Below are 13,574 nucleotides of genomic sequence, written 5' to 3'. Positions count from 1 at the left end.
TGAGCAAGAGCGAGTAAGATGTAGAGATCGAGAGCTATGTCCAGCTATTGAATGTCCTGTGGTATCTGTGTCGCAAATTGGAAGGAAATCAAGCAGTCTTACCGTCAGAGGGAATGTCGATGGCAAGGAGCGTGTACTGATTGTAGATACGGGCGCATCTCATTCCTTAATCCGATCTGACTTGGTCAACAGGAGAATAAAACCGTTACCTGGAGCAAGGTTACGTACGGTAACAGACGAGTATAACCAAGTCCAGGGGAAGTGATATGTGAAGTCTTAATTGGCAAGGTCATGGTTCTACACAAATTCATTGTGGCAGAGATTGTTGATGAAGTCATATTGGAGTGGACTTCTTGGTTGACCATGACATCAAGATCGATATGCAGAGAAGGGTGATGCGTTATGAGAACCAGGATGTGCCACTTAACTTCAGTTTGGAAAAGGGGTTCAGCAGTAAGCGAGTGCTGGTGGAGGAGATTCGACAGAGACCACGAAAGTCAAGGAAAGTAGATCGAGCAAAGGTTGATGGAACAAATGGGCCAAACAAATCAAAACCGAAGGTACCTGTGAGAGAAACATTGGCATTGAAAAGCCCTAACGGACGAACTGGAACGAAGGAAAGAATTTCGCAGAAAGAATGCAAGGGTGGTTTCAAGCCAGTGCACACTACTGTTGTGAAGTGTGGGAACGATACGGATTATGCAAAGCAAATCCGTCAAACGCAAGCTCTACGAAGTAGTTCATTGGCCAAACAACAGAGTGTGAGGGAACGAACCTGGGTAATGAGTAGTACGATGAAACACAGGTACGACGAGAACAAGAATACGGAAGGTTTCTTGAAGAGAGATTTGGTACTGCTATACAACCTTCACCGGCGGAAAGGTGTTCCATACAAATATCGGTGCAGTTGGGAAGGCCCGTACAGAGTTGTGAAGAGGATCAGTGGTGTCATCTACCGCATACAAACAATTGGGAAACCACGAAATAGAAGGTTGGTTCATTTGGTGAGGCTAGCAGCGGTTAGATCGAGATATTTATCTGATCGGGACGATCAGACAGGGGGAGGGCAGTGTTACGAATATTAGCAACACTAAGGGGTACTGTTATCTCTAAGCCGATGCTAAGCAGTGACTTGTATGCACATCAATAATTCAATCATTAAGCTGCAGACATTGGTGCTTTATCGGTAACCGTATCGGTAACCTTATAACAGCCGATTCGACCAACCTTATGGGCTTCAATTGGTGCCGCAGGGGAGAAGCAACGCACAAACACATGCAGATATCTTATCTGAGATGCTCCCAAAAGTATGCAATTATAATTGTGGAAGTGTCGCTCACAAATACACGCGCATATGAGAGCTACACACGTGCATCTTTAGTTATAATTATATACCAGTAACTAAGTAAATTCTGGAAGCGCCTAGAAGATGCAACGAGGAAATCACACATTATAAAAGCAGCAACAGTAGAGGCGCGACAATCAGTTGGATTTAAGACGCTATCTGGCGAGCAATAGTAGAGTTATTTATTGTGAAGTACTTTAATAAAGGCCATTTTGCATTATTGAATAGTGGTGTTATTTATTCAACAGTTTAGCGATACGAACTTTAGTAGAAGATTTGAAAAAGCGGAATTGCAGTAAATTCGTTACAATGCGTTGTAGCCACATTCCATCCGTAATTTTTATACCAAAGTCGAAAAAGCAAACACAAGCTGGCCAAAGGTATCAGGTCAATAAGTCTAAAAACACTCGTTTTATCCACAATGGTGGCAACTTTTTAGCATTTTGGCAGCGTTTTGACAGGATGTTCAATATGGCGGCGCATGGCGCCAGCTATCTTCGGCGGTTGATAGAAAGAGATACAGAATGAGATAGCGATAGTCAATTAAAAATCAGGTGATCTATTCTATTTGTAATTTTGACGTCTGTGCAGAAGTTATCACACTTGTTTTATCCATAATGACAGATACCTGCATGGAAATTGCACCGAATATTTCCATTTTTTTGTTAATATTTTTTAAAATAAGAAGTATTTTGAATTGTCCATCGCTCAACTATATGGTTGGCTCATCCTGGCAACAACATAACTTCGTTCAGATTGTCAAAATTTGCGTGTTTGTGTTAAGTGAATGGAATGGATTGAATGGTTCCACTTTGAGTTTGCAGTCTTTTTTGACAATCCCTACTCCAGTGAAATGAGAAAAATCAGCTGAAGAGATGAGCCAACCATACAGTTGAGCCATGGAATTGGCTGAGCTTTCATATTTACCACGTCTGTCAAAGAGTAAGTAAACAAATTTCTCCCATAGTGTACAATATATAGGTACACTATGATTTCTCCCATAAAATAAATAATATATACATATATCTTTTATGAGAAGATTTTGCTTTATTTTATTGTATAAAAAGGTGCAAGTTTTTCATGAGTTGGTGAAAGGGCAGAAAAAAAAAATGGATTCAGCAAGTGAGCAGTTCTTCGATTACTTGTGTCGGACGTGTATGCACGAGTTAGTTGAAGCGACTACATTTGGGGATGACGCCAAACCACAACAGGAATGGCAATCTGTCTTTGACACAATTGAAGAATGTGGCGCGCTACGTATATCTGATATTCTATCCAGCACAATACCGCTAATAAAAGAAGTGCAGCTAAGTGACGAGTTACCAAAGAAAATTTGTTGTGAATGCCTACAGAAATTGCTTTGTGTATATCAGTTCCAGCAAACCTGCTTACAATCCGATCTTCATATGCGTAAATTAATTGCTAAAAGAAATGATTATTTCATAAAACAGACATCAGTCGACGATGAAATTGGCGTAAAAGAGTTTTCAGCACCAGAACATTCAGACGCCAAAGAGTTTGAATCGATTAAATCTTTGGCAGTAGAACCAGAAATAAGTGTTGCTGATCCTTTAGAAAGTGACGAAGCAGAAATAGATGATTGTTCTCAGAATGATGTCGATTATGTAGAAAATGGATCTTGTGCTGATGTAAAGCCCAATATTAAGGAAGCAGGCGTGGCGTAAGTACGATGTATACATAAGTGAATTAAAATAAGTATTATAATACTTGCGTTCATATGTTTAAATTTATATATCCTTTTAGCGAACCACATAATTTACAAAGTAATCTGAAACGGCACAAAAGAAAGGGTAGAAAAAAAACAAAACCCATTAAGCCCAAGATTATTCTTCAGTATTGCGCTTTTAAATGTGATATTTGCAATCGTTATTTTCATAAAGCAGAATCTCTACAAAATCATCGATTGCTACACGATGGGACATCGGAGGACAAGATACAAGACGATCAGCCAGACAAGACACCAAGTTCACCGCGTGCTTTGGCGAAAATACGTAACTCTACAGAAAAACCTCAAAAGCCATTAAAACAACATTCATGCAAATTATGCGAAAAAAGTATGCCTATATAGAAGAAGCTGCATAAAAACTTTACCTAAAAATACATTATTTATTTTAAGGCTATAAAAGCTCACCCGCACTAAGGAAGCATGTACTTGCGCATCATAAAGGCGAGCGTTTCTTATGTCCCGAGTGTGGCAAAGCATTAACTACAGCAGGGTACTCATATACGCTAATAAACCTATATCTATGGTCAAGCATTTATATATTGAAATTACCTTAACCTTCAATTCAATCGATATTTTTTACAGTTTTTGGTAACGTTTTACAAGACGGTGCACCACCTAATTCTTATCAAAAATTATCAAAGGTGGTATCAAAAGACGTGTCTCGACCTCAGTTTTAAGAATCCGGAAATCAAAAATTTTATTTCTGTCAAAAGTTATTCATAAGAAACTGTAAAATGACCCCGAGAGGGTCCGAAATATGGGCCCGATCCATAGTTTTTTTATACTCAGTTGAGCAGAGCTCACAGAGTATATTAACTTTGATTGGATAACGGTTGGTTGTACAGGTATAAAGGAACCGAGATAGATATAAACTTTCATATTTCAAAATCATCAGTATCGAAAAAAAATTTGATTGAGCCATGTCCGTCCGCCCGTCCGTCCGTTAACACGATAACTTGAGTAAATTTTGAGGTATCTTGATGAAATTTGGTATGTGGGTTCCTGGGCACTCATCTCAGATCGCCATTTAAATTGACGAACGATATCGGACTATAACCACGCCCACTTTTTCGATATCGAAAATTTCGAAAACCCGAAAAAGTGCGATAATTCATTACCAAAGACGGATAAAGCGATGAAACTTAGTTGAATTTATGACGCAGAATAGAAAATTAGTAAAATGTTTGACAATGGGCGTGGCACCGCCCACTTTTAAAAGAAAGTAAGTTAGAAGTTTTGCAAGCTGTAATTTGGCAGTCGTTGAAGATATCATGATGAAATTTGGCAGGAACGTTACTCCTATTACTATATGTATGCCTAATAAAAATTAGCAAAATCAAATTAAAAAAAAGTTAATATAAGTAAATTATGTCAACATTCAACTCCAGTAATTATATGGTGTAACAAAATATAAAAATAAAAGAAAATTTCAAAATGGGCGTGGCTCCGACCTTTTTCATTTAATTTGCCTAGGATACTTTTAATACCATAAAGGGGCAAAATCGGTTGAAGCCACGCCCAGTTTTTATACACAGTCGATCGTCTGTCCTTCCGCTCGGCCGTTAACAGGATAACTTGGGCAAAAATTGATATATCTTTACTAAACTCAGTTCATGTACTTATCTGAACTCACTTTGTATTGGTATAAAAAATGGGCGAAATCCGACTATGATTACGCCTCCTTTTTCGATATCGAAAATTACGAAAAATGAAAAAAAAATGCTATAATTCGAAATACGAAAAAAGGGATGAAATATGGTAATTGGATTGGTTTATTGACGCAAAATATAACTTAAAAAAAAAAAACTTTGTAAAATGGATGTGACACCTACCATCTTAAGTAGAAGAAAATGAAAAAGTTATGCAGGGCGAAATTAAAAGCCATTGGAATCTTTGCAGGAATAATGTTCATGGTATTACATATATAAATAAATTAGCGGTACCCGACAGATGATTTTCTGGGTCACCCTGGTCCTCATTTTGGTCGATATCTCGAAAACGCCTTCACATATACAACTACCACCATTCCCTTTTAAAACACTCATTAACCTTTAATTTGATACCCATATCGTACAAACACATTTTATAGAGTCACCCCTGGTCCATCTTTTTGGCGATATCTCGAAAAGGCGTCCACCTATAGAACTAAGGCCCACTCCCTTTTAAAATACTCATTATCACCTTTCGTTTGATACCCATATTGTACAAACGCATTCTAGAGTCAACCCTGGTCCACCTTTATAACGATATCCCGAAAAGGCGTACACCTATAGAACTGAGGCCCACTCCCTTTTAAAATACTCATTATCACCTTTCGTTTGATACCCATATCTTACAAACAAATGCTAGAGTCACCCCTGGTCCACCTTTATGGCGATATCTCGAAAAGGCGTCCACTAAGGCCCACTCCCTTTTAAAATACTCATTAACACCTTTCGTTTGATACCCATATTGTACAAACGCATTCTAGAGTCAACCCTGGTCCACCTTTATGGAGATATCTCGAAAAGGCGTCCACCTATAGATCTAAGGCCCACTCTCTTTTAAAATACTCTTTAACATCTTTCATTTGCTACCCATAACGTACAAACGAATTCTAGTGTCAGCCCTGGTTCACCTTTATCGCGATATCCCTAAATGGCGTCCAACTATAGAACTATGGCCCACTCCCTCTTAAAATACTCTTTAATACCTTCCATTTGATACACATGTCATACAAACACATTCCAGGGTTACCCTAGCTTCATTTTCCTTCATGGTGATTTTCCCTTATTTTGTCTCCATATCTCTCAACTGAGTATGTAATGTTCGGTTACACCCGAACTTAGCCTTCCTTACTTGTTTTTTCATAGAACACCTTTCTGCGTTGGCGGCCTTCGGCCGAGCTTATAAAAGATTACCCGACACCGGTTTGGGGATCAAAACTAAATGCGCGCAGAACACCCTTCTGCTTTAGTGTGTGTGTGTGTGTATAACAAATCTGACAAAAAAACAACAACTACATGAAAATTAGAACCGATTTTTTACTTATATCTTTTGACAGAAATAAAAATTTTAATTTTCGCCTCCCGATTCTAAAAACGGAGGTCGAGACGCGTCTTTTGATATCACCTTTGATAATTTTTGATAAAAATTAGGTGGTGCACCGTCTTGAAAAAAGTTACCGAGTTTTTAACTGAACCTCCTTTTATCATGGTATTCGTTTCGCTAACGATATTGTTGTTGTAGCAATTCTTATCCCTGCGTAGTAGGTACGCCTAGTAGATTGAACTGAATTTGTTTGCAGAAGTTTGCTCATTTCAAAAAAGTATAGTGAATGACTTATAAATAAAAATAAAATAAAAAAATAAATAAATGTAAGGCGCGATAACCCGAAGTAATTTTAGGCCGATCTTCTCTTCCAATTTGCGTCGTGCTCCATTTAATTTTTCCTACAAATTGGCGGAACAAGACCTACTTGTTTTATGCCGACTCCGAACGGCAGCTGCAAGGCAGATGAGTTTTCACTGAGAGCTTTTCATGGCACAAATACACTCGGAGTGCTGCTTGCCAAACACTGCCGAGGGGCGACTCCGCTTAAAAAAAATGTCTTCTCATTGAAAAAACTTGTTTCTTAAATTTTGATGTTGCTTTTCCCGGCGCGTGAACCCAGGATCTTCGGTGTGGATGGCGGAGCACGCTACCATCACTCCACGGCGGCCGCCGGCTAGTTGATTTTTAATATTGCATACCCACTTCTTCCATATAAAACAGTTGATTCTATCGGAATGAATTTAAAGCGTTATTGGTGCAACAGAATAAAAACTTACCTATCACCCAATAACATCATTTTTTTGGATCAATTCATTTAAATTCGAAGTTTATGCGAGCTGTATAAAATATTAGGGTCAATTCGCCGAAAAAGACACCACTGGTAAAAAAAATTGAGTCAAATAACCGTATTTTAATGCATGAAGCAAGCATTTTCTGTGCGATTGTCCGGCGCTTTGGCACAAGAGGAAGAAATCTCTGGGATCTCCTTCTTTGACGATCTTTGTGATCTGGTTAACTTGGAACCTAAGAAATTCCTGACGTTTGCTAAATGGACCTGTTGGTTTGAGTAGGGGAGAGATCCACGTGGTATCACAACGGGACCTTTATGGACCTAAGTGCACTGGTGCTCACACCGGTGGCCACGCTAACCTTACCTAATGCATGAAAAACGTGAAGCAGATATAATAATCCTCTAGAAATCCTTTCTTTCAACGTTTTTTTGTTTATCAAAGGTAAAATAAACATTTACAGCGAAGCAGTCAGTTGAAATGTATTCTCACACATTATGTTGTTTTAAAACAACTTCTCCCACCCGTCACGACCCAGATGTGTTTCTTTTTTTTTTCATTGGTAAGGTACACATTGGATCTTAAACCAATTTAACACAGAAACTTAATGGAGTCACAATGTTTGTGATTGTAACAGCATAAGTGTGACAAGAAAAAATTTAAATTTAGGTACATTCGATTATTGAATACAAAAACAAAAACGTTTAAACAGCAATATATCGGCACTCTGATGTTTGGGAATGAACCTAGCCTTTTGTAGCAATATAGGAGTATTACATATCGTTAGCTTAATGTGAAAATGTGCAAAGTCAACTTTTACAAATTTTACAGGAGACGAAAAAAACTGAATAATTTTTTAAATACCCTTCTTTTTTCAAAACTGTGAATGAGGATACCTTAATTGCAATGCTTTTGAGTGTAGAAGCTTTGAAAAAGATAAATAAAAATCATGTATGCCAACCCAACAGCTATTTTATGACTTAGCACAATTTCCGCACTCAAAACAAATTTTTTCTCCTGACTTATCACTTTTTACTCAATATGTTTTCCCATCACTCCTCCCCTTTAATGATTCAAATATAACACTAAAACTATATATTTGACAAAAAATACTATTTATTTGTCAAACTATTTCTAACGGTTCTGATAGGGACTCGTTTGGCGGATGCCGCGCAGACAATCATTTATTTTTAAATTCAAACAAAAACTGCCACATACTTTATCTACAAATGCTAAATCTCTTAATCGTTGTCAAGAGAGTAAACAATTGATTTCATTGTTTCAAAATTTGTTGCAATGGCTAGGTTCACTAGACGTAACATCAGTGACTTTAAGGACCCTATGACTTTGAAGGCATTTTATATATCTTTGGTCAAAAGTGGTCTTGAATATTGCTCAATAATATGGAATCCTTTCTATGAATCTAACTCCTACAAAATTGAGGGAGTTCAAAAAAATTTTACAAATATTGCTTTACGTATGCTTCACTGCCCAGACGGCCTCCCATCACATCACATACCAGCAGGCGCAAATTGCTTGGCCTTCAGGCTTTGCATGGCAGAAGAACTTTTATCTCACTCATGATTGCCTATAATGTAATACACCTGAGCACGAATTGCTCTGATTTATCTAATTTGTTCATTCCATATATTCCACTGCGTGATCTTCGGCATAATAGATTACACAGGCCGACAGCATCTCAGACCCAGGAACCGGGCTATATATTTTCGAGGGATTTTGATGCGATGAATCGAAATGTGGCCTCAGAATTGCTCTGTAAGCTCTGGTTTTCGAGATACCCTAACCTAAAAGTGCAAAAAACACCGTGTTTGCCCATATTTGAGGTTATGTAGCCTTGTAGATGTTTTCTTTCACCAAAATTAAAGGATGTCATCTTTGAATACGTGTCTTATTCTTTCAAACGGCGTTGAGTTTGCCCAAATATCATTTTTTTTCGCTGAGATATTTTATTCTGAAATTTTGTGGTGTGAGGAGTGGTTTTGAGAGGTTAGGGGATACGGAAATTGATGGGTTATCAGTTAAGTTGGTTAGCCCACTTGTGATGTGAGATATCTAGATAAATAAGACTTATTTTAGGAAAAATATGCGAGTAAACGCTGTCCCCAGGGTTAAGTGGGTTAGCCTGCTTGCGGTATGATAGGGGTGGTTTCTAGAGGTTAGGACTGTGTGTGACTTGGTACCCGAGGGTTAGATAGTGTGGGGGTGTGGTGAGTTAGCAAACTTATGGTGTGAGACAAAATTTTAAGAAAAATAAGACTCAATTCAAGAAAATTAGTAATCGACTATATTGTAACGAATGTTAGCAGCACTGAGCGATGCTATCGTCTCTAAGCCGATGCTAAGCAGTGACGTGAATGCACATCCATAATTCAATCAATAACTGCGTCTACATATATGTACCATGTACGTATACGAGCAGCGGAGAGTCAATGCACAAACACATGCATATATCTGAGATACTCCTATAAGTATGCAATGAGAAAAACTATAAAATTGTGCAATTGTAGTTACAGCTGAGAAGTTTGAGAGCTACTGGACTAGTAGATTCTGGAAGCGCCTAGAAGATGTATAAAATTGTGCAATTGTAGTTACAGCTGAGAAGTTTGAGTGCTGCTGGACTAGTCGATTCTGGAAGCGCCTAGAAGATGCGAAGGTTGAAATCAAAGAGTATAAAAGGCGACAATTGTAGAGGCGCTGGAATTCAGTTTGATTTGAGTTGTCAAGCAGTTTCGATTAAGACGATATCTAGCGAGCAATAGCAGTATTATTTTGAAAGAGTTTCATTTGGGCTATCAATCAGTTTGGTTATTAAGCAAGCTATTCGTTGCAAAGTATAAGTGTATTGTGAAGTTCTTCAATAAAAGCCATTTTTCCATTATTCAATATTGGAGTTATTTATTCAACAGTTTAGTGATACGAACTTAGCAAAAGGGCAAATAAGAGGATTTGAAGTAAATTCGTTACAATTGGTGTCAGAAGAGGAATTGTTGAATAAATTCCGAAGATTGGGAATACAACTTGGATATGGCAAAGTTCAGTGAATTGAAGATCCAGCAACTGAAAAAGGAGTTGGAGAACCGTGGATTAAATACAACCGGCAATAAGATCGAACTTCAAGCACGGCTACGAGAGGTAATGGAGTCGCAAGGAATTGATGTGGACGAGTTTGTCTTTTATCCTTATGGGGACGAAACAACAACAAAAATTGAAGAGAAAAACGAAACATCGCAGACAGTTACGAGCACAGACTTGAACATGATATTGGCTGCAATATCTGCACAAACATCGACATTAGCGTCAATGTCGTCGCAATTGGCATCCCAACTGGAAGCGCAAGAGGCACGTATAACAGAAATGTAATCACAAATATCCACAAATATGTAATCACAACTGGAAGCGCAAGAGGCACGTATAACAGAAATGTCTTGACAAATATCCACAAATATGTCATCACAACTGGAAGAGAAGAAGACATATATGGCATCCCAACTGGAAGAGCAAAAGACATATATGACATCTCAGTTGGCTGAGCAGTTGAAAGCACAGGAGACCCCCATATCCTCGCAGCTGGAGGCACAGGAGATAAGGGTAACATCGAAGCTGGAGGCCCAGGATACAAAAATTTTACAGTTTGAGGAAAAAATCGAGGCCGAAGTGGATGCTTTGAGAGGACGTATCGAGCAGTTGCAACTTAATCGCCCAGCAGTTTCAGCAAGCAATCCAAAGGTAAAAACTCCATATTTTGACGGCTCTGTTCCTTTCAAGGTCTTTAAGTTACAGTTTGAGAAGACCGCAGCAGTGAACAACTGGAATGCTGAAGATACAGTTGCAGCTCTGTGCGTGGCATTGAAAGGGCCTGCCGCGGAAATCTTACAGACGATTCCAGAGTACGAACGGAACAGCTATGAAGCATTGATGGCCGCTGTCGAGAAACGTTATGGAAGCGAGCGTAGAAAGCAGATATTCCAAATTGAGTTGCAAAACCGTCACCAAAGAGCGAATGAGACTTTGCAGGAGTTTGCCTCAGATGTTGAAAGGTTGGCACATTTGGCAAATGCGGACGCACCCGTGGAGTACACCGAGAGGGTAAAAATTCAGAGTTTTATAAATGGCATACGGGACGTCGAAACAAAGCGAGCTACATACGCAAACCCAAAGCCAACATTCGCAGAAACGGTGTCACAAGCTCTGATTCAGGAAACAGCGTCGCTTCTGTGTAAGCCAGTTTTCAAAGCACGCCGTGTGGAGGTAGAAAGGCCAGAGTGGGTAGACGCAATATTGGAGGCGCTGAAAGGATCGCAAAAGCGGAGTGAAAAAGTTATCAAACGTTTCAAATGCGGGAAGTCCGGTCACATTGCCCGTCATTGCGATCTTGATCCTAGTAGTTCCAATAATGGGGGTGGCCGTAAACCCAAAGCTGTAGGAAATGAGCAAAGAGCGTGTCTGATGTAAAGAACGAAAACTTGCCCCGGCTATTGAATGTCCTGTGATATCTGTGTCGCAGATTGGAAGGAAATCAAGCGGTCTTACCGTCAGAGGAAATGTGGATGACAAGGAGCGTGTACTGACTGTAGATACGGGCGCATCTCATTCCTTGATCCGATCTGACTTGGTCAACAGGAGAGTAAAATCGTTACCTGGAGCGAGGTTGCGTACGGTAACTGGCGAGTATAACCAAGTCCGGGGAGAAGTGATCTGTGAAGTCTTAATTGGGAAGGTCATGGTTTTACACAAATTCGTTGTGGCGGAGTTATATTGGTTGTTGATGAAGTTATATTGGGAGTGGATTTCTTGGTTGACCATGACATCGAGATCGATATGCAGAGAAGGGTGATGCATTATGAGAACCAAGATGTGCCACTTAACTTCAGTTTGGAAAAAGGGTTCAGCAGTAAGCGAGTGCTGGTGGAGAAGACTCGACAAAGGCCACGAAAGTCAAAAGGAAAGGTTGATGGATCGAATGTGCCAAATAAAGCGAAATTAAAAGTTCTTGCGAGAAAAAGACCGGCATCGAGAAACCCTAATGGATGCACTAAAATGACTGAAATAATTTTTCAGAAAGAATGCAAGGATGGTTTCAAGCCAGTGCGCACTTCTGTTGGGAAACGTCGGAACGATACTGAGTATGTGAAGCCAATCCGTCAAGAACAAGCTCTACAAAGTAGTTCTTCATTGGCCAAGCAACAGAATGCGAGAGAACGATCCAGAATAATGAGTAGTAAGATGGAACACAGGTACGACAAGGAAAATAATTCGGAAGGTTTCCGGGAGGGAGATTTGGTACTGCTATACAACTCTCACCGGCGGAAAGGTGTTCCATCCAAATATCGGTGCAGTTGGGAAGGCCCGTAGTGAGTTGTGAAGACGATCAGTGATGTCATATACCGCATACAAGCCATTGGGAAATCACGAAATAGAAGAGTGGTACATTTGGCGATGCTAGCAGCGTTTAGATCGAGAGATTTGTCTGATCGGGACGATCAGACTTAGGTGGAGGGCAGTGTAACGAATGTTAGCAGCACTGAGCGATGCTATCGTCTCTAAGCCGATGCTAAGCAGTGACGTGAATGCACATCCATAATTCAATCATTATGTATCTACATAAACGAAACAATAACTGCGTCTACATATATGTACCATGTACGTATACGAGCGGCGGAGAGTCAATGCACAAACACATGCATATATCTGAGATACTCCTATAAGTATGCAATGAGAAAAACTATAAAATTGTGCAATTGTAGTTACAGCTGAGAAGTTTGAGAGCTACTGGACTAGTAGATTCTGGAAGCGCCTAGAAGATGCGAAGGCTGAAATCAAAGAGTATAAAAGGCGACAATTGTAGAGGCGCTGGAATTCAGTTTGATTTGAGTTGACAAGCAGTTTCGATTAAGACGATATCTAGCGAGCAATAGCAGTATTATTTTGAAAGAGTTTCATTTGAGCTATCAATCAGTTTGGTTATTAAGCAAGCTATTCGTTGCAAAGTATAAGTGTATTGTGAAGTACTTCAATAAAGGCCATTTTTCCATTATTCAATATTGGAGTTATTTATTCAACAGTTTAGTGATACGAACTTAGCAAAAGGGCAAATAAGAGGATTTGAAGTAAATTCGTTACAATATCATGTCTATGTTATCTCAATCGATTTTCAGGTGTAGGGAATTTAGAAAAATTAAAATTTCAAAATGCGATATGCGATATGCGAAAGAAAATGATATTTGAGCAAACTCAACGCCATTTGAAAGAAGAATACTTTTAGTTAAAGATGCCATCCTTTAATTTTGATGAAAGAAAACATCTGCAAGGCTACATAGTAGGCCGGGTCGATTTGTGGGGAGGCAAAAAAATCGCCCATTGCTCTGTGAAAATCATATTCTAGGGATCAAAATAAGAAACTGCCGAAGGAACCATACCTCTAAAACGAATTCTGATGTCCCCCCTTTGGGTCGTAGGGGCAAATTTTGAAAAATCCCACTTTGAAATGCCTATGTTTTTTCTTTTTGGAGTTTATTTTTCTCTTTAGAAATTTATTTAGTCAGAACATATGTAAATGAAAAAATTAGTTTAACTTAGTAATAGAAAAGAAATTAAAAAAATTATTAGAAATTAGCGTTTTTACAACCCCATTTTAAAACCA

At 39.0% G+C, this 13,574-nt stretch overlaps 1 protein-coding gene across 1 annotated transcript in view; it reads left to right on the top strand.

The window, feature by feature from the left end:
* The first annotated feature begins 2,328 nt into the window (after positions 1–2,328).
* LOC137248431 (zinc finger protein 107-like) overlaps positions 2,329–13,574 on the top strand; it is a 106,516-nt gene continuing 95,270 nt past the window's right edge. The window contains exons 1-3 of the mRNA XM_067779369.1: positions 2,329–3,026; positions 3,110–3,420; positions 3,483–3,582. Of these exons, the coding sequence (XP_067635470.1) occupies positions 2,377–3,026; positions 3,110–3,420; positions 3,483–3,582 (1,061 nt within the window). The 5' untranslated portion in view covers positions 2,329–2,376. The remainder of the gene's footprint in view (positions 3,027–3,109; positions 3,421–3,482; positions 3,583–13,574) is intronic.

Source organism: Eurosta solidaginis, chromosome 4, assembly GCF_040869045.1.
Source record: "Eurosta solidaginis isolate ZX-2024a chromosome 4, ASM4086904v1, whole genome shotgun sequence".
Lineage (NCBI taxonomy): Eukaryota > Metazoa > Arthropoda > Insecta > Diptera > Tephritidae > Eurosta > Eurosta solidaginis.
The sequence above is the reverse complement of the archived record's forward strand: the minus strand, read 5'-3'. Positions and strand labels throughout refer to the sequence as shown.